The following is a 23,522-nucleotide window of genomic DNA, read 5'->3' as shown; positions in this document are numbered from 1 at the left end:
GAGGTTCTGATTTGCTATGGGATCATGGAGGACTTTGTGACCAGACATATTTGACGTGCATTCGTCACCATTTACTACACGGAGAGTCTTCGGCCGGTTAGATTCGAACTCCCGTTTTTACGGACGTGAATGATTTTAGCATGCAAGCCCAAAAGAACTATTAAGTAGAGTACTTTTGAAACATAAATTTATAACGTAATAGAAACTGAAATCAGATTTAATATTAAATATTTATAAAGTTTCAGAACATGAAATTACTCTTGAAAACAGCAATTAAGCAAATATGACAATTTATAAAGATAATACTAAAAATAATGTTATTAATATTATCTATGTTTATACACTGAGGACAAAAATATGATGAAAACTACCAGAATGTGGCAAAATTTACCGTGTGTCTGGCTCTATGGGAACACTAAAAATCTTGGTAATTTTTATAGAAGAGCTTTTGTAAAAAGTTTGGTAAAATTAACAATAAAATGTGATTTTTGTGATATGTGATAAAATTTGATAATTTTACCTCTATTACCGTGGCATAAAAACCCTTTATTCGGTTAAATTTACTTTTCAGTTTAGTTTTTTTTCTAAGTGTGTGGTTATAAGAAGTATAACTTTGAAAACCAAAATTTCCGGTAAACCTTTACCATGTGAACGGAAAAATTATTAAATTAATGGTTTAAATACTGCAATTTCTTTTCGTTACCAAAATTATGTTTTTCTTCCTTTTTTTTTAAAACAGAAATGTCATTAACTCGCAGTCCGGTAAGTTTGCTAGACATTATTCCCCGTGTAATACAAAGTTTGCGGTGACGAAGACCTCGAGCATAAAAAATGTAAAGTAATAGCTCATGAAATGAAAATAAAAAACTGAGTAATAAAAAAATATCAACAGTAAAATTCTTTTCAGCTAACTTTTTCAACAAAGAAAACTATTCCAAAAGCTAGATCATGAAATGAACAAAGTCAGATTGAATTGTATCGAATGAGAGTTGAATGGCCGAAGAGTTGGAATCGGCTATACGGGGCCGAATTCAGAAAGTATTAAACTTAAAGTAAATAACTTAACTCAAATGGTAATAAAAATTAGGTAAGCTTACTATGGTAGATTGGATTCATGGAAACCATGTTTAACTAAATATGAAGGCAGTTTGAAATCAAATTGGGTTTACAATTTTAATTCTATAACATAAATTTGAATGATTAAGATATGCTCTCAAAAAATTGTTTCAATGGTTAAACCATAATTATCTTGCACCCTAATATGGTGCAATTTTCTAAAACTTTAAAACGTAATTTTTTGAGCCACGTTTCTGTTCAAGTTGAAATGAGTAATTAAGTTTTACATATACGACAATATAGTTCAACGTATTTTATTATGGTTACAGCTAATTTGAACGATCTTATGGTTAAATAGTTTTCAAAATTTTTAACATTGTTAGAGTTACAGTTTTGAAATAATATTTTATTCGCTAAAAACAACAAGCATCAGAACATGTTAGACTGTATACGCTGTAACAAAATACTTTGAATTTTTGCAATTTAATTGAAAACTTTTGTACCAAGAAGACCTTATAAAGCAGAAAATAACAAGAATGAAATAGAGTAGGTAGTAGCATAAAATTCAGATGAATGAAAAAAAATTTGACGTTTTTAAGAAGGAAATGCTAAAGGAAATGGATTTACAAGAAAACCTTTCTCAAAAGCTATTTTCCTTGATACCAAAAAAAAAAAAAAAATACTCATAATACTTTCTTAGTAGTTGAAATTTATTCTTATTTTACAGAATATTTTTACGTTGTTTAAATTTTATTGTTATCCATTATTTTTCTAACAATAAATAACAATTTTACCTACGAAATCATCATGATCACAAAAAAGACATTGTAATTTATTTTAAACATTTACAATGTATGAAACCATTCTATATTCAAGAAAAACAGACACGTTTTTTAACCCCTAAAACGTAGAAATGATTACTTTTCAAAAAAGAAAAAAAAATCACCTTACTGAAATGTCTTATAAACATTGCAGAAATGCTTTTAACTGTTTACAGTGCTATTTTTTATTGAAGATATAGAACTAAATACACTTACATGAAAAAATCAAGATTGTATTTTCCTACTGAAATCCAGCACGGAAATAATATCTATGAATGAAGCTAAATAACGAGAATAAAGCACAAATAACGATATAAAACGCACAATCTGTGCTTTATTCACGCTTCTTAGCTTTGTTTATATGCAGCACAAGGTATATGCTGCCTTTATTTGGATAATGAACATACGTCTTTAAGTAGAAACGCGTTAAAAATATTGAAACTGTTTGAAGCAAAATTAAGTGAACATTTGCTGCAACGTTAATAAAGTATCATGCTCAGATTACCATGTAAATTAATTCTCCTTAAACTTCATTACCCAATATGGTGGTTTTATTTTACAATCTTCTCATTCAGGGAACCAAAATTATGGAATAATATTTAACTGATATTTTGGAGTATAAAAACAGTTAACAAATAGAGTATAGCAATAATATATATTAATAATATGTAATAATATATAATAATATTTTAGGGTATCACAAATTTTCAATATTAATTAAAAAGATTTAAGTTTTTAAGTGGAGTGCTGGCAATTTTTACCGTAATTTTTTGCAGTGCATGACTTTTGCTGCAGATACCCTTTCATATCTTTCATTGTGAACAGTTTGGTAAATGTTGCAAATGTGTCTTTCATTTAAGATTGTTGGTGGATTTTCTATAAAAAATTTCTTAAAGGTTGATTAATTATATAGAAGGCAACGCAAACAAACAGTTTCTGCGACAATGTAATGTCCAAAACATGTCCAAAACAAAGGTTTACGTATTCTATTCAAAAACAAAGGTTTAAGTTTTCATGGTGTTCATTTATTAATTTCAATTATTAAGGAAAAGATTTATGGTGCTCAATTTTTCAATTTATTTAAGACCTTAACTAATCAATGCTATGAAAAAAAAACGATTATTGAGTTTAAGCATTGTTTGTGATTTTAAGAAACTAGCAATGAATATTAAAGTACTCCTAAAAATGCTTGATATCTATTATTAAATATAATTTGTATTAATATTTTTAAAAAACCTAAAGATTCTGGTTATATAAGATATTATTGCGTCTGCATTCGAATAATCTTCCACGTCAAGTGATATTTTCCCAGAAAAATTTAAATAACTAATTTACAAAATATTGCTTATTTTTCATTTAAAGTAGTAAGTAAGAAATATATTATAATTGTAAATACTGGCATGCAATAATTATTTAGTTTTCTTGTTCAGTTGACTAATTTTAATAATTACATCTGGCATGCTTTGTAACTACACACCAGCTGATTTCCCCTTCAAATTGGGCACCTTATACCTTGTTCCCTGAGATATATTTAAACATAAATAAATTCTGAATTCAACTTTGTAGTTAAAAAAGATGTGTTGTAAAACGTATTTTTTAATGTCATTTTAATATTATGCATAAAATAATAGAAAAAAATAGCATTCACTATCTATTGCGAAGCATCGAATATTTCCAAATGTAAAAGCTGAAATAAATTATCTTTTAAAGTTGGGTGACATAAAAGTATATTGATCTACCATGGCGACAAAACTGAATAAAGATTCAAGATGTTGCGGCTTTTCAAAAAGCAAAGCATGGTTTGAGATTAAGAAAAAATAAATAAACAACATCAAGTTATACTAAATAAAAATATGAAATATCTGCAGTTTTTGAGACATTTTGGTTTGCCAAAGCGTTGTGGATGGAATGGATGTTTGATTATTACATTATGTATGGATTAAGTGAATCATTTTGAGCTCTTAGATAAATTTTTAGACTAGTCAACATCAGATTAAAATTATTCAAGATTATTGAGCTTCATTTATATAAAGGTTTTTTTATTTTCCATTACTTATTGCACTGCATACTTGTGAAAACGTTCGTTGCCTTTTGGGACTAAAAAACTATTGCACTTTACTTTTATAAAGATTTTTGTTGCTTTATATGAGTTAAAACTATTGCGATTTATATTTGTAAAAGTTTTTGTTACTTCATATGAGTTAATTATTTTCTATTACTTATTGCACTTCATATTTGCGAAAACGTTCTTTGCTTTATGTGACTAAAAAACTATTGCACTTTATTTTTATAAAGGTTTTTGTTGCTTTATATGAGTTAAAACTATTGCTATTTATATTTGTGAAAGTTTTTGTTACTTTATATGAGTTAATTATTTTCTATTACTTATTACACTTCATATTTATGAAAACGTTCGTTGCTTTATGAGACTAAAAAACTATTGCACTTTATTTTTATAAAGGTTTTTGTTGGTTTATATGAGTTAAAACTATTGCGATTTATATTTGTAAAAGTTCTTTTTACCTTATATAAGTTAAAAAGTATTTATATTATTATAGCAAAGGATGGTTTGAGATTCAAAAATTTAACTTCTTCAGGTTATGCCAAATAAAAATGTGAAACATCTGCATTTTTTGAGATATTTTGGTGCAACAAAGTATTGTGGATGGAATGAATTTTTGATTATTACATTATTTATGGATTAAGTGAATCATTTTGAACTTGAAGTTCTTAAATAAATTTCTAGACACATCAATATCAGATTTAAAAAAATCAAGATTATTGTTTTTCATATCTGTAAAGGTTTTTGTCATTTTCTATGACTTATTGACTTTTGCTCTTCATATTTGTGAAAACTCGCGTTATTTTATGTGATTAAGAAACTATTGTACTTTATATTTGTAATTTTTTTCTTTTCTTTATATGAGTTAAAGATTATTCATATTATTATAGCAAAGCATGGTTTGAGATTCAAAAAATTAAACCAAGTGAAAATGCCAAACCTCTGTAGTTAAATACACTGGATTCTAGTTGAAATTATTGCTCTTCATACTTGTAAATTATAGTCATTATTTTATATGAGTTAAATATTATTCAACTTCATAAGTTTAAAGATTTTTGTCAGTTTACTTGCTTAAAAACTATTGCAATTCATATTCATGAAAAAAATTATTATTTTCTATTACTTGAAGACTAATTAGCTACATATTTATAAAGGGTTTCGTTATTTTATATGATTTAAGAATTATCGAGCTTATAATTATAGTGGTGTTTTTATTTTACATAAATAACTTAAAGATTACGGAACTTTACTTATTTGTAAAAGTGTTTGCTATTTTATATGACTTAAATATTATTGGTGTCCCTATTGAGCTATAAACATGATAAATTTTACCGTATTCTGGTAGTTTTGACCATACTTTTTTTATCAATGTACGTTTCATACTTGTAAGGATTTTCAGAACAAAAGAAATGTGAGTTTAATGAACATGTAGACAACTTTGTATACAAGAAATGTTATAATATTCTTGAAATTTATATAATGACTATATATATAAAATAAAATGCATATAAAAAATAAAAACATTAAATTTGTATTTTCTATATGCATGATTTTCTAAATCAGAATTTTAAGAATTAGATGCTGTTGACGAGATACTGGTAAAAGCAATTAACCTTAAGGACTGGTACTAAGGGATAACGAGTCAAATACTTTCAATACTTGCAAAATGTTAGAAAGAAATATAATAAACCAAGAATTGCCATTGACTTATATGTTATTTTCATTGATCGTTTCCGAAAAATTTGATAAGTAATTTGACAATTTACGCATTAGGAAAATGTGTTTTGCTTAGCTCAAGGAACTTCACGACTTAAAAATTTGCAAAAAAAAAAAACAACAACTTTAAATGTTATCAGTTGTTATTGTTTATGAAAGCATAGAAGGGTTTGACATTTTTCATAAAAATGCGGAACATAAGGTCGCACTACTTGTTATTCAAATTGACAGCGGCAAATAAAATTGTTTTTTCCGTCTGAGCTTCTCGAGTTCTCGAGATATTCCGCCTTTCGAAATATATTGTAGAAAGTGAAATTACTGGTGAAAATAAATATTTAGACAACAAACGTGTTTGTGGTTATTTATAGTCCTTCGGCTTCTCTTATTTCTTATTTTACATTTCCAATTCCAGCAGAATTCACGAGTGTTTTATACTTTTTTTTATACACGTCTTCAAAAACTAGGATTTTAAGCAATATTCTTAATTTCAAATTACTTTTAAAGTATTAGAAATAATTACTTCTAATATTTGAAATATGTAGTAGATATATTAAATATGTATAAATATATTGCAGAATGAGAAATTACTAGAGAAAACAAATATTTAGACAACAAACGTGTTTTTGTTTATTTTCAGTCCTTCGGCTTCTCTATTTCTTACTTTACATTTCCAATTCCGTCAGAATGCATGAGTGCTTTATACTTTCTTTATACACGTCTTCAAAAATTAGCATTTTAAGAAATATTCCTAATTTCAAGTTAGTTTTCAAATATTATAAATAATTACTTCAGATAAGAATATTCAACTCATTATAAAAATATTAAAGTAAATTTTTTTTAATAATTATCTTTATAAAATAAATACTATAACCATATGTTCATATTACAGTAACATATTTCATATCACTTTATTCAAACAAGAAACGTTACTTTTTTAAAAAAAAAGCTGTAAGCGATGTGGAGATGGAACATGCATTTTTCTAAGCACTAAACTTTGTTGAATTGAAACATAAACCAATATTTTATTTCAGTTTTGATTCCACATGGTAACCTTTTTGCCTACTGCATTACGGTTTTAAAAATTCTTTTAAAAGTTTATCGTCGTAAATTATTTATGACGCATTGGCTTCTGCAAATTCCCGAATGCTAGTTTAGATGATTAAAAAATAAAGAATTCGACGTTTATATTTGGACAACATACTAGTACACACAAACAATTTTTTGACGTCAGATTCGAAGGTTTACGTAGCAACATGAGTATACTTTAAAAAAAAGCAACAATATCTGTATTTTCTGCTTTGATATATATTGATTCACTATATTCCCTAAAATGATCACAAATCATTGAGTGCATTAGTCAGTTTTGGGAAAAACAATTATGTCTTCGAACACACTCATCCGTTTGGTCTTTCTATTCAGTTTTCACCTACCTTTTGGTTTGTTTAGCTTATTTTTTTCTTTAAACGTGGGGTAAGAATATACGTGTGTGGACATAATAAGTGGGATGAATAGTTTTGTTGGATTCGTTCACAAGTTTAAGACACCCACAAAACAGTGTAAAACACATTGGACGTCTTCGCAGACACTGATATAGAACTAATATAGAAAGAAACAGTCGGACTTCGTCGGATGCAAGAGTCCGTTTACTCGTTTTTATTACCGTTCAGTAATCTTACCACACAAAATTGTTTTTTGATTGAGTATCAAATTACTATTATGATCTGTTATGCATTTATTCCGAAAAAATAGTGCATAAATTTGATTATCGATTGCGTATCAAATTACCATTATGACCCGTTATGCATTTATTCCGAAAGAAGCGCAAGTTTTTTTTTTGCGTATCAAATTTCCATTATGATCTGTTATGCATTTATTTCGAAAAGCAGAAATAGTTAAATTTATCTGCCTTGAAACTCGTAAAATTCAAAAAAAGTAAAAATAAATGAAGGTTTCATAACGATGCATAGAACGAATTAAAATAACATCAGAATGGCATTCATTTGCGAGAAAATTTCAGAGAAATGAAAAATTTTATACCTTTCACAGCATTCAGCTTACTACCCATCATCTGCTTGGCAACAAAGGCTGCCATGATTTCTGATATATCGTCTACAAAAGAAAATACAAAATCACGGATATCAAAATTGAGTTACATGTTCATCTTTTATTTCACATTTTATAACTGAAAAAAAAATGCTGAATTAAAAACAGTAAAGTTAATTATGCAGAATACACACAGTAATCTAAGAGTATACAAATACTATATTTAAAAAAAGCACCTTAAAATCGGATGATTATAACTGCACGCTATAACAGTTTAAAATTCAATTCTACACTGAAAAGAAATATGGTCAAAACTACCAGAATATAGTGGAAATTACTATGTTTCTGGCTCTACTGGATCAAACAAAGATCGGTAACTTTTTCCAAAATGCCTTGGTAATGATTTTGGTAAAAATAACAATAAAACATGGGATAAAATTTGGTAATTTTATCGTAATACATTAGGCATGCCCAAAAAACCCTTTATTCGGTTTATAAAATATGTGGTATTAGGAACTATATTTTTGAAAATCAGAATTTTCGGTAAGCCGTTACCATATAAACGAAAAATTACAGAATGAATGATTTAAATATCGTATATTTTTATGTTTTTTTTACCAGAAATATTATTACCATTGTACCGTAATTTTACCAGAGCTTTTTCTCCGATATATTTCTTAAAAATAACAGAATTTTCGGTAAACCGTTACCATATAAACGAAAAATTACAGAATGAATGATTTAAATATCGTATATTTTTATGTTTTTTTTACCAGAAATATTATTACCATTGTACCGTAATTTTACCAGAACTTTTTCTCCGATATATTTTTTAAAAATAACTCAAATTTAAATAATTATTTTTGCACGTAACAAATTGTGTATGTAACACTGTAAATTTTTTTTTATTTTATAAATATTTAATTTTTTATATTTAATTTATTTATATTTTTGCACGAGTGAATTTATTTAATGTAAATAAGTCATGAACATTTAACGTTGAATGATAAATACGTCCAAAATAAGAGCCTCAAAAAATGCGTAGAAAAAACAATTAAAGCATAAAAAACCTTCAAGCATAAGAATAGAGCAAGAAATCTTTTAAAAAATACGTTTTTTTTCCTTTTTGGCGCATTGTTGCTGTTACGTTTTACAGTGATTGATGCATAGTACGCATAATTAAAAAGAATTAGGATGAATGAAAAATAATTTAAAAATGTGAAAGAATAACAAATCAATAAAGTAATCACAAAGAATTTAAATTGATACAATTATTCAATTAAATCAAAGAAACGTGATTTTTTTTTAAAAAAAAGTTATTTCCTCGTTTTCTATAAATATTTGTCAAGCTTTATAGGAAGCAGTTTAAAAGTTTTTTATTTCACCAATACGAGTATTAAAGTGTTAATCTAAAAATAGAACGTCGAGATAAACTTCAATAATAAGAAGAGGGTTTTATTTTTTCTTGCAATACTTTTATCGAAAGTTTTAGTCAAAACGGAAATTAAAGTTTCGGGATTAAAATTAGCGCTGAGATTTTTTAAAGAATTCTTTCAGCACTTTTAAAAGCTTTTGTCTTAAAAATAGAAGTTTGAATGAATTTTCATGAAAAAGAAATTTTTAGGTCTAGTAAGCATTTTATCCGATGGTGAGACATATTTATAGAATAACCCAAAAAATACCTTTGATTTGATTGACTATTTACAAAAAGACTGGTTTGTGGTAGTAAAAATATTTATAATAATTTTTAATAAGTATTTTTCCCCATTGCAATGAAAACATAAATGTAAAAAAATTCTTCATGTGCCAAACTAGAAAATTGTGTCACAAAAAATGCCATTTGCAAATAGCGATTACTTTTTATGAATATCTAGTTTTCTGTAAAGATTTTTCATTTTTTATTTTTATTTAACTTATTTTGCTCTGTTTATAGAAAACTAATAAATAGAGATTTTAAAGTCCTTTTCGTCGTATGTTTAACACATTTTTAAAATTTATTTTTTTTCTTTATAACTTCTATGCGTTTGCAATCGTTATCTGTGGCCGTTAATTTTTGCCTATCGTCTACCTGTATCAAGTGCCCATTGAGCTGATTATAAAAGTGACTAGGAGATGTAAGAAAACAGCATTTTTTTGGAAATGAAAAACGGGTTACTCTTTTAATTTTCAAAACATTACTTAACTATTTTGTTTGGACTCGTAAAAGTATGCAAAAATTGAAATTAAAAAAAATTGAAGAAATATCGCCAACCTGACAATTTTTAAAAAGAAAATATATGTCAGATATTTGTTTGCTTTAAAGCCCAGACAATTCTTATCATCAAGACAGAATACATTGTTCATAAAATTATAAGGATATTAGTTAAAGTTAAGAATATTATCTAAGTATATTAATTAAAGTTAATTATAAGGTACTCAAATTGTGACTTTTTGTATATCTTCTTTGGCGAAAATGGAGAAAAATATAAATTATCGCCAATTTTGAGTGCCAATGAAAACGCAACATTAATAATTTGATTATGGTTCAGAAATTAATTTGCTGCCCTATATTATGAATAAAAAAACATAGATTGTTATCAAATATCCTCACTGCCAAGGCAAATCATACAAAAAGTATCATGCGTCATTATCCTCAGCTAGAAAATATTTAAGGATAAAAAATCAATTTAATCCGAGAGTGAAGCTTACGGTTTCCATTTTGGCCACCTGTAAGTTTACTATTATTAATTATAATTAAAGTAACAGTTGGTAATTATAAAACTATTATACTAAAACAAGTAAACTAAAAATAACTAAAAATCTGATGAGGATGAACTAACTCTCTTGATTGAATTAACTTTTCTATGAAGAAAAATCTTTACAAATTTCTGAGATTTTTCCACCAAGATGATAATAGCTAAAATCAATTATTTATTCTTAGAAATGTAATTTTTCTGCATACTGGAAACTTGTGCCACTTTCATAATGAGCATAGTAGTATGATTCTCAATCATGATGAACACATGATTCTCAATTATTATAAGATATTACCGGTATTATTAATGCATGATTCTCAATTTTTAAGCATTTTTACATAACTAAGAAATGCTGAGTTAGCGTAGCTTTTTAAATATTAAATAAATAGGATCACAAACACTTTTTATTTTTAGAAATGTAGTTCTTCTGCATGCTGAAAATTTGTGTCATTTTCATAATGAGCATAGTTGTATGATTCTCAATCATTATTAGTGCATGATTCTCAATTACTATCAATATTATTAATGTATGATTCTCAATTTTTATGCATTGTTACAAGACTAAACAATGCTGAGTTGGAGTAACTTTTTTAAATATTGAAAAAATTAGATCACAAACGCTTTTATTCTTAGAAATGTAGTTTCTCTGCATACTTAAAACTTGCGCCATTTCCATAACGATCTTAGTGGTCGCGGGTTAGAATCGGGCAAAACATTATCTAACAAACATAAATAACAGTCATGATTTCACAATAGTTGTAAAAAAAAAGGAAATTATTCACTAAAAATCAATATTTCATGTAATGACATGCTTTTGAAAAACAGCTTTTTAAAAGATCCTCTTAAAAAATATTTTATAACCGGCGTTTTACAGCTGACCCAATAATGAGTTCAAGACTACCATTGTTCAACTACGCAGCCTTGTAACTTTGAACCCAACCTAGAAGATATTGATTTGAATTAAGAAACCTCCCATGGCTATCCAGACGGCAAGGTGATTCTAACTAATGAACCTTTAACCACTTAGAGTATTTCTTGTCAAAATTGTGGTCGGTGCGAGCCCGAGGCAGAAGCCGAGAGGACTAAGTTGTCAATCACATGACCAGATGATGGGGTATATATATGATATATATATGTATATATATACATATATATATATATATATATATATATATATATATATATATATATATACATAACATATATATATATATATATATATGTATATATATATATATATATATATATATATATATATATATATATATATATATATATATATATATATATATATATATATATATATATATATACATAACATATATATATATATATATATGTATATATATATATATATATATATATATATATATATATATATATATATATATATATATATATATATATATATATATATATATATATATATATATATACACAATGAAATATAATGTGTAATGTGTATGTATGTGATCTGTATTGTACTGACTAGGTCTATAATTAAGCCGAGAGGACTAAGTTGTCAATCACATGACCAGATGATGGGGATGGGGATCGAATATCAGTGTAGACACCACAATATCTCCTCCATTTCTTCAACACAAGAAGAGATTCCACTGTTCTGTACTCATTATGTACATGGAACAAAGATTAACACGAATAAAATAAAAAAAAATTACTACGAAGCACTTTTGTAGATCTTCTAAATTATTCTGTGTTTATGTTCTATATAAAAATATTTTTATGTGTCTTTTTTATTTTAGTTTAATTTAAAATTTTTATACGTTTGTAAATTGCTTGTACAATACAGTTTTTTTTTACTGATTTCATATCAAAGCAAGCTGGATATCATGGGGGATTTTCAGGATTTGTCAATGTTGCAGAAACAATTTAATTTAAGATGATTGTTACAAGTATCTAAAAAATAAATAATGATAATTTATAACTGAGCGCATTTCAAAGCAATATTTACTCCAAAATTTTTATTTATTTTAGATTTGAAAAACAAACAAATTTTGATTGGAAAATTGAAAATTAAAATAATGCATGATGTAATCTATAATTAGAATTTTTACCTCCAAACTAACTCATCATCATAGTAAACAGTTTACAGGAGTAAAATGAAAAATGTAAAAATACAAAACTTTCGTGAAAGCATTCTTTAATTAATTTTTCTCTTATGAACCAAATAAAGTGTTCTGTAGCAGAAAAGCTAGGGAGTAGAAAATTTTGTTTTATATTTATATAACGATTGTTTTCCTTCTGATCTACCGAAAAAATCACGAAAATCTTTAAAAATAATCCAGCAATAAAATAATAATCAATGTTTATTTCATGCATTAGAGATAACAAATTTTCAATTTATTAAGAAAGACTATTCTTTTCTATTGAGAACATAATAATTTAAATTAAATTTCGAAAAATAGCCATCGCATCATTTTAGTAACTTTTAAAAATATTTTAAACCTTTCTATTCTCGGAAGAAAAGAAAATATTTTCTTTTATTGTAAAACAAAATGCTTATTTAACATTTATTCCATATTAATATAATATTATGTTTTCATTTACTGACTTATTTTTAAAATAAATAGAATCTGTTGGGATTGTATACTTTGATTCAGAAAAAAAAAATTTCTATTTCTTTTGAGATTATATTTCAAATAGAATATATTGCTCCGATATTTATTAGGTTTGAATATATCTATATACATATTGGGAAAGAAGAAATTAAATTATTTAGAAAATTTAGTTTGGAAGGAAACGTAAATATTAATCTCAATTGTATTCTGTATTTCAATCTTTTAAAATAACTTTTAAATTTAAGTAATTCAAATTGAATTTTGAAAGCGATTGCTCGGGGAAAACACAATTCTAGAAAAATTATCGTACCGCATCGTGATGACATTCCTGGTGAAAAAATATATATAATTTAGGTATTAAGAACCAAAGTATACGGCATTTAAACTGTTCATTTCATATTTTTTTCGTTCATATTTTAACGATTTTAAAGAAATTCATGTTCTCAAAATTATTTTATTTTATTACCGTCTTTAAACAACCGACCCGATTCTGAGTTTACGACTATCAATGTTCAACTCCATTGCCTTGCAATTTTAAACCCAACCCAAAAGACAAGGCGTTTCTTGGATCAAGCATCGGTATGACCTAATTCGTGCTTGATTCAAGAAGTTGGAGGAATTTTTTGATGGAACTAATCCTCATTTGTGTTACATGGAGCAACAAACCGCGTTGCTGCTATTAAACACACGTTACAAACCAAGAAAATCACCCACCGTTAACCAGACTACGATTCTAGCCCATGATCCGCCTACCATGAATTTACTTCATCCTTGTGGTCGATGAGAGCGGGGAGCAGATTCGAACCTGGGATACCTCATTGGCAGTCGAACACTCAATCCTCTGAGCCAGTACGGCTTTTTAAAATTATATTATATTTTACTTTATAACCGTCGTCGAACAGCTGACCCAACTTTTTTGGGTTTACAACTATTAATGTTCAACTCCGTAGCCTTGCAATTCTGAATCCAAACCAGAAGACAAGGTAACTCTTGGACCAACTATTGGGACAAATTTGCCTTCGTGGAGGAATTTTTGATGGAACTAACCTGCATTTGCGTTACATGGGGAAGAAAACCACGAAAACCTCCGGAAGTTAGCCTGACGGCAAAGGGACTCTAACTCATGATCCATCTACCATTGAGGATATTTTACGTCAACACTGTTTTCGGTTCAAAGCGGAAGCGGAAAATTATAATTATTGAATTATTAGTATTAAAATTAAGTATTGAATTAATTAGTATTAAGTATTAATTAATTAAGTATTAATTAAGTATTACTATTAGTATTAAGTATTATAATTAATTAGTATTAAGTATTGAATTATTAGTATTAGGAAAATTATTAGTATTGACCAGCCGTTGCTGGGATTCGAACCCGGTTCACCTCATTGGAAGGTGAACACTCCATCCCCTGAGCCTTTTTTAAGGGTATGAATTTCGTTAAAAGCATCAGGCTTAATGCTGCATAGAAATTGCGCAGTTGTTTAGACAATACAATATTAAATAGAAGGCGCATGAATAATCTTTCACTCTCAAAAGTAAGACTCTCTCTTTTGATGATTTAGCCATTCTTGAGCCGTATTTCTTCAATTTTAAGAATCATTTCGTCACGAAATCATGCGATTTGTGTCGAAGTGCGAACTTTTAAATGTATTTCAAAAATGATTATTAAATGTATTACGGAACATCATCTCAGTGCATAGTGGGAGATTTTTAACAACAATAACGAAACAAGAATGAAGACTAGAAGCATGAAACTAGAATGACGAAATGTTACTGTACTCCTGACGAAATTCGTTTCCTCGAAAGAGTGAGGATACTTATTTCGTCACTTAGACAAAATGTTCGCTCAGTATGTATGCCAAATGCATGCCAAGAAGCGCTTTCGTCAAAAATGAAGAAATTTCGTGAAATTTGAGTATCTATTTTTTACAGTGATCTGTCAGAATCTGGAAAACCTAATTCTCGTGCGACAATACTACTCATTGCAACGTAGTTTAAAGTTGTGTTACACTTTTTAAAATCAGATAAAAATAATGGTAATAAAGAATGTAGAGATATGATACACGAGTTAGGAAGCAGTATAATGAAAAGTCACGAGATATCTTAACGAAATATTTCTTTGAAATAACAGAATATAGATCAATTGACAGTTTTGCTTCTAAAAGTTTGATGACTAAAGAATGTGTGCTTAAAAATTCGGATGTTATACTCGTATATTTTATGTAACTAAAAAACTAAAAAACAACCAAGAATGTTCTTTATGAGCTTGCACAATTACTTTCCAAAAGTTTTATATGAGTTTTCCTATAGAATCGGTTTTAAAACAGGCGCCTACAATCTCCTTTGTTCTATTACGACACTTAGCGTTTCTCTAGTGGGAAATATTTGTTATCGTTATTATTATTACTACGATCAGGAATAGTAAAATAGTTTATAACTCTGTTTCTTCTTGGATTCAATTTTTTTCTTTATATCTGCAATCTTTCTTATAATAAAAAATTAATTCAAAGAAAATTTCGAATCATGAATTATTATTTAAGATTTATAATTCTAAATTGTGCTCTAAGACAAATTAAGAAAGACGAAAAAATTTTTTGTTCGTCTTGTTTCTATATTCTGCAATTTTGGACACTACAAAAATGATGAATTTAGTTTCTGTTTTATCATGTTTCGTACAAATAATTAAAAATGAAAAAATGAAAAAGAAATACCTTAACTTTTGATCTAATGATTAAACTATCATGTACTTAGACGCTAACTTAGCAGTACGAGGGTTTGATTTTAGATATGGCAATTTATGTTAGTTGCCGATATTTGAAGTTACGAAATTAGACAGAAAAATGTAATTTCTCGGATAAAAATACATTTTTTTCGACGGTTTTGGATTTCTGAATCTCAAAATATGAGAATAGTGCGCAAAATATGGTCCCTATAGTTTACTCAGGGACTGGTTGAAAGTTTCCCCCTTTCATTGTTAAAGTACAATGTAAAAAATTCTGGATCAAATTACGGTAAAATCACTGAAACTCGAGTGCATCATTTGTAAAATTTATTTTATCATGAAATCCATTTTTACCGTAAAATCTAATACCGTAATTTTTATTGTGATATTTATTTAATTACAGTGATTCAGTGATAATTAACATAATGATGCATCAGAATTTTTGTTCCATAAAACTTTACTGTAAAAATAGATTTTACGATAAAAAGTACTCCTGAGTGTCGGTACTTTTTACTGTAATTTGATTTGGAATTTTTTACGGTTTAACCTTTTGCTTATTTTGACGAATTTGCATGCAGCTATAAAACTCATTTATCTAAAAATAATTCAACGTAAATAATAAGTTTCTATAATTATTGTTCCTCATATTTACAATATTTATCATAATGATCTGTTTGTATTTTGAGGTAACCGAATTTTTAGATAATTTTAAAATATGTAATTTTAAATGACAAAACTTAAAATTTGATGAATTCGTTCGACTAGTTCTTAAGAAATGAAAGTTTTAAATTCAACTTTTTTTTAAAATATATTTCCAGTTTTAAAACCTTTGCATTTGCTACCTAGTTTGAAAAAAAATTATATGTCAATATTAATTTCAGTTATAGTTGCTAATTTAATCTCTATGAGCTTTTCGTAGTTACCATTGCTAAAATTCACAAGTAAAAGAAAAAATTACTCAAGTCACTTTAACAAATTGTTCGGAAATTAATTAAATCATTAAATAAATTATTTTATTTAAACCAAAGATTTTAAATATTTATTTTTTACTTGGACATAAACCTTTATCTTTTATAGAAAGAGAAATAGTATAAGCATTAGCTTTCGATCCAGTCATAATAATGAGAAGTTTCAAATGCTTTTCAAGAAAAAACTTAAACCTTAACTGCCTTAAAAACAGAGATTTAATGCAAATTTTGTCTCATGCTTATACATTTCTACAAAAATAAATAACGAAGAAATATTCTCCTTAAAAGACTTATTTTGCTGAAAAATGGATCACTTTATTCTACGGTTTTGAATATTTTTCACCGCAAATACATGCATTTATGGATGACGCATCAAAAATACAATACTTGCTTTGTTGCTTGTCTTATGTAAATTGAGATAGGTGCAGTAAGTCAGAGTTTTTCAAATATATACTATTTCTTGTTAACTTCATCCTATCTTATAAGCAAATATTTTTCATTCGAGACTTCAGGAAGTAATATTTATTTATTTATTTTCACATTTTTAAAATGGTAAACTTTTTAAAAAAACAAAATTAGCATACAGCAAAACGAATTTCAAATGTTTATCATATTTTTCCAAATTTTGATTCACAAAAAATCCCCAAGTGGCGTTTGTTAAATAATGCACTTAAAAACTTTAGTGACTATCGTCATGCTTTCAATATTTAACCAGATACCTTTTTTTCGTTGTATTTGGTTTTCAGACCTTTAAAATAGTAACCATATTCTAAAAAAATTTACCCAATATTTTAATCAGGACAACAGCTCAAAGTTTGAACTGCGTAATGTTAAATTTGTTTTTTCTGCGTATGTACTCGTAACATATTTCTAGAGTCATTACACACAATTATGAAATTCTTTCGTTCAAATTTAATTTCAGGTAAACATAATTTGTAATAATTATTTATTATTTTATTTAATATTTGTGGAAAATTTTTTGTATTGTATGAAATACAAATGCTTACAAATATTTTTTTTCATATGGTAATGGTTTACTGAAACTTCTGGTTTCCAAAATTTTAGTTCTTTTTACCTTATAATTAGAAAAACAAAAATAAGAAGTAAGTTAAACCAAATAAATTGCTTTTTAGGAAGTGCTCTAACGTAATAGGATAAATTTACGAAGATTTAAATCATTTTTCCAATAATCCACCAATAATCATCTTTGCTAAAGCTCTTCGATAAAAAAGCTCTTTTTGGTGTTCCCATAGACCCAGAAACATGGTAAATTTTACCATATTCTTGTAGTTTTGACCATACTTTTTCTCTCAGTGGAGATAAAATAAGGCCGACGGGTTCTAGAGAAAGAGAACTATCTCGAAAAGCAAAGTATTATAAGGAATGTGGCATTCAGATATCAATTCATGGAATATGATGCGGACTACATTAGAAACTACAGTGGAAACATATTAAATAATGATTTACTCATATAATTGTGTTTAGTATTTACGTTTAAACGTTGTTGCTAGAATGCATCAGTCTGTAACAGAAGCTAGTAATCGTGCGCCATGTGCCAATGTTCGATTTCTAGTAAATGAACTATGGATTAGGTTGTGTAATGAAAAAAAGAACATTCGTAAATGAAATGTAAACTAAGATTTGATATATATTAAATTTCTGGCATATTTTTAAACATATTTTTGACTTTTTGCTCCATAAAAACAAGTTTTCTATTTAATAAATATGTGGCAGCATGATCTTTTTCCACGAAACAGCAATTTAATGTAAATAAAACGTATATGTGATGATTTTATGCCTTTCAGAAATGTAAATATAAGGTTTTTATTGTTGCAGAAATGTGAAACGTTTCAAGAAGTAAATCAAAATATATCTTCGACTTTAGTTAGTTTACCGCTTTTGTACTTTATTAATGTTTTAAATTAAATATATAAATTATAAATTTTCTGGAATTATATTTGATATTTGAGAATAATTGTAAATTGAGAAAATGCCATGATGAATAAAATTCATGCATTTTATATTATTTAAAAATACCTCAAATATAAATATTAAGTAAAGTATTATATTAAGTCAAGTAAATATTAAGTAAAATGTTATATCAAGTTTGATATCAAATACAAATATTAAGCATAAAATATTATATATTTAAATACAAGTATTAAGCCGGCAGCAAAGTTTTCTTCTTTAAAGAAATATGTTAAAAAAGAGAAGCTTATTCAAAGTTACATTTTCTAAGATGCTTTTAAGACAGGATAAAAGAAATATAATAAAAGCATAAATGTTAATAATAAAATATCACATCATGTTTTGGGAAAGTATGCTAAGTATTTGACATTTTTAACAAACTAGAAAAATATTATTCTCCAAAGAAAAAAAAAACATATCACTACCTAATGCGGTATAAGAATTAAAAAAAGTAGGAATGTTTTATCTTATTTATTATTCTTAATCTGCTATGACAAATAAAAATGACAGCGAATCTTTCTAAAAATAAAAGTGCGTTCTTTATGATAAGAAAGAATTTCTCATTCTTTAAAAATTGAAGACTAATAAACTAGTTTACTTACTAAATTATAATTTTTTCATTTTCCAATTTAGTTGTTTTGAGACTACAAAATATTGTTAAAAATGTGTTGATGGACCGTATCAATTTCATTAAAATAATGTTTTCATTAGTAAAGGTTATGTTCATGTATTACTTTATGAAAACAATTTATCCACTAAGGAAATTTCTTTTATCCATTTTAATACTTTATAGCTATTCTACATGTAGAAAAATATTCTGGAAAAACAGTACTGCTTAAAAAAAGACATTTTCGGTAAAAAAAAAATCATAATACTGGTTAATAAGCAAAAATATAGAAAACCATTCATTTGGTGATTTTTCCTTTCATATGATAATGGTTTACAAGAAATTCTACTTTTTAAAATTACAGTTATTTTTGCCACACATTTAGTAAAAAATACAGAACTGAAATGTAAACTTAACCGAATAAATGGTTTTTATTCCATACCTTAAGTTATCAGAACAAACTTATCATATTTTACCTCATTTAAAATTTTTATTACATATTATGAAACTATATTAGTAGCTAATTTTGCAGTTTCCTTTAAGTACTTCGACAAAAATTGCCGAGCTTTTTGGTGTAGAACCAGAAACAAGTAAATTTTACAGTATTCTGGAATTTTTTACAACACTTTTTTTTCAGTGTACACTGTAAAAAGTTCCCAATTTACGATAAAATTATCATTACTGATCAATTAACGGTAAAATTATCATTATAATCAAATTACCGGTAAAATTTGATGTACCGCGATTTTTACAGTAATAATTTCCGTAAAATCACAGAATCACTCTAATTAAATAAATATTACTTTAAAAAATTACGGTATGATATTTTACTGCAAAATAATTTTTTGGATGATGCCAACTATACTTTATACTGTAATCGAGTTCTGCAGTGTACGTATATTTATATAAAATACTCAGACATATAAAGTAAAATTTTGAGCTTTACTTCCATTAATTTGATTTTGAAAATGAATAGAAAATTACACAGCAGTTGGCTTAAAAGATAGATTTTCACGTAGTTTGGCAAATATATCTACATTTTCAGTATTTGCAAGTATGCTACATTTTCAGCAAGTATATCGACATTCATAACTGAAGAATATTCTCCTACGCAGATATGCTAAAAGTCTAAAAAAAAATAAATCTATAAAGTCGCACATTTCATGAACAAGAGGAATATGTTTTTGCAAAGCTCTTCATTTCTTAACTATGCGAATTATATAACGTTTTTGCTTATAATTGGATAATTATCGTTATTAGACATAAGTTCTCTGCAGAAGTGTTTTTATAAATAATATTTTGAAAAAAGAGAAAGAAAGGGAAAAAATTCTAACAATCATTATTAAGATATTTTTGATAATATTATTTGTTGATACATTTGTTTTGAGGTTTGAATACTTTTCGAAAAGATATTAAAAGTTAAATTATTTAGTTTTGATTGTTCAGATTGTTATTACAGTCTTCACAGTAAAATATATCCCAACTATGATTAAGAAACATTTTAAACTTCTAAACTTTGATAATTATTTTCATATGCCTTACAAAGAATTTTAACGTATTTTTTTAATTAAACACAGTATTTTTTTAGCAAATAAACCATTTTCGCATAGATATCATCTTAAATTTTAAATTTATTTTGCAAGTTTAATTTTTTTAATATTAAATAACAAATTGCACAAAATAATCGAAAATAAATCTTTAGTTAAAAAGTTAATAATTTCTTATTACACAGAGGAAAAAAAGTATAGTCAAGTCTACCTAGAAATAGCAAAATTTACCTTGTTTCTGGCTCTATGGGAACACCAAAAAGCTCGGTAGTTTTTATAGAAGAACTTCACTAATATTTTAAATTTTGTAATTTTGTTTTTTAATTTTATCCTGATACTTGAGAGCATGGCATAAAAACCTTTTATATGGTAAAATATAACTTTTAATTTCGTATTATTTGCTCAATATGTGGTAATAAAAACTATAGTTTTCAAAACAAGAATTTCCGGCAAATTACTAGCTGAATGCTTTAAATGTTTTACTTTTATTAACCAGATTTTTTTAAAATTAGAAAAATAATTATTCTACAGTACGAAAATTTTGAAAAAATTTATTTTGACATTTATATTCCGGGAAGCATTGGGGTCAAAATAGAACGATTGAGTCGCCATAGTCCGGACAGGTTCCCAAAAGAAGGGAAGTAAGACATGGAATGAAATTCAAAATAAATTTTCTCGAACAGGAATTATGAGCTATATTTTGTTAGGTAGAAGAGAAACGAAATTTAAGTTTTATTTTTATGTCACATATAATTATATTTCTAAATTTTTTTCATTAAAAAAATTCGATGGCGACTCAGTTTTCCTTCGTCTGAACTATTTTATCTATTTGAAATACATTTTCAATCATTATGAGTCTTTTTGGAAACGTAAGTAAAATGTGCATAACTGTTTTATATTATAATTTTATTTAGTTTATGTTTAGTTTACATTACTAACCTTGATGAGCTAAATAGAACTGAAATATAGACAAGTTGATGAGGAAAAATATGTTTGGTTAAATTTGATCTTTTAGGTCAAAAATGCAAAACTTGATTGAAAAAATTTCTGTAACCAAAGCAAAGTGCACATGAAAGTTTCGCTCATAATTGTATAAAGTTAACAATAATTTATAAACGAAGAAATTAACGTTATATTACTTTTTCATAAATAATATGTGAGTACGAATGAAATAAGCAGTGCTATAGATATTATTTAAGACAGTGTTTGCACAATTTAGTTTATGCTTACTTTGTTATATGTTAATATTTGTTTATGTTAATATTTAGTTTATGCTTACTTTGCATTTTTAAACCTTGATGAGCAAAATAGAACTGAAATGTAAACAAGTTGATGAGGAAAAATATGTTTTGTTCGAAAGTAAAACTTGATCTTTTAGGTCAAAAATGCAAAATTTGATTGAAACAATTTCTGTAACCTGAGCAAAGTGCACATGAAAGTTTCGCTCATAATTGCATAAAGTTAAAAATAATTTATAAACGAAGAAATGAACGTTATATCATTTTTTCATAAATAATGTATGAGTACGAATGAAATAAGCAGTGTTAAAGAAATTATTTAAGACAGTGTTTGCGCAATTTGTTTTGAAAATAGCCTAAATTAAAATTTTAATTTTATTTTGGTTAACATTATAAATCTAAAGTAAACTTTAGAATTTTTTCTAAATGAAGGTAAATTCGAACATAAACTCTACACAATTTTTATGTCACGATAACAGATCAGCAACAAATTGTAATGCAGAGTAATAAAAATAATTTTTTTAGATCAATATTATAATTACCTGGGTTTTGAACTAAAATCTTAAAAAAATTTCAAATATACAATGAAATAGAACTGAATAATAATGTTCAGTTTTGATTTCTTAAAGAAAAATTCCAAGCATTCTTACTTAAAGCATGATAAAAATACTATATTCACATTTAGATCTTACAGTTTAGTTTAAATAGAAGAGTTTAGTTCAAAACTAAGCTAGCAATATGCAAAATCTACTTACAAAGTTTCAAAGAATTTTACAATTAACTTTTTTTGCGATGTGTGTTAGCGTAATGAGATTTTCTTAAAATCAACAATTTTCTGAAAATGCACTTAAAGAATGTATTTGAATACTTGCCATTCGAGAAGAAGTTAAGTAATTTTGCCAATCTATATGATTTAAATCAGATTTAATTAGATGCCTGTATGCGACATCATGTGTGTGTCGAACCTGATTGGCTCCTAAATCGACAAACGTCACGATGACATCACTTGTAGTTATCCAATTACTATTCTGTTTCGTCTGCCAGCAAGCGAAAAAACAACTAAAAATTCTGTTCTCAAAATTGAGGAACAAAAATTAAAGATATTTAAAAAGCTTATGTACAAAAGTGCAAAAACGGCAATACAAAAACTCTAGTCAGATACCTTAATCAGAAAAATTTCTCCAATGTGTTCTGTAAATATTTGAGAACTATAAAACCGTGAACAGTGCTTTAATAAAAAAGAGAAAGGGCAATTTAATTAGAGAACTCATAGCAGAATTCACTATTATGTGGTTCTTTTTTTAAAATTATAATTGATAGAAATGTGTTTGGTATTGTAAAATAATTTTATCATATGGATTCGTTAATTAAAAATGCTTAAAAATTTTTTAGTAGAAATTTTAAGGTTTATTCTTAACATAAAGTGAGCAGGTGTTAACACCCAACTATAAATTTAA

General features: G+C 26.5%; 1 protein-coding gene across 3 annotated transcripts in view; it reads right to left on the bottom strand.

Moving 5' to 3' along the window:
• LOC107455118 (complexin) overlaps positions 1-23,522 on the bottom strand; it is a 281,189-nt gene that overhangs the window by 101,179 nt on the left and 156,488 nt on the right. For all 3 annotated transcript variants that reach the window (XM_087155800.1, XM_043041065.3, XM_043041064.3), the window contains exon 2: positions 7,693-7,764. In XM_087155800.1, the coding sequence (XP_087011926.1) occupies positions 7,693-7,747 (55 nt within the window). In that variant the 5' untranslated portion in view covers positions 7,748-7,764. The remainder of the gene's footprint in view (positions 1-7,692; positions 7,765-23,522) is intronic.

This window comes from Parasteatoda tepidariorum, chromosome 12, assembly GCF_982258835.1.
Source record: "Parasteatoda tepidariorum strain Cologne lab strain chromosome 12, Ptep-v5.0, whole genome shotgun sequence".
In the NCBI taxonomy this organism is placed as follows: Eukaryota; Metazoa; Arthropoda; class Arachnida; order Araneae; family Theridiidae; genus Parasteatoda; species Parasteatoda tepidariorum.
Note: the sequence above shows the minus strand (reverse complement) of the source record. Positions and strands in the feature narration are given on the sequence as shown.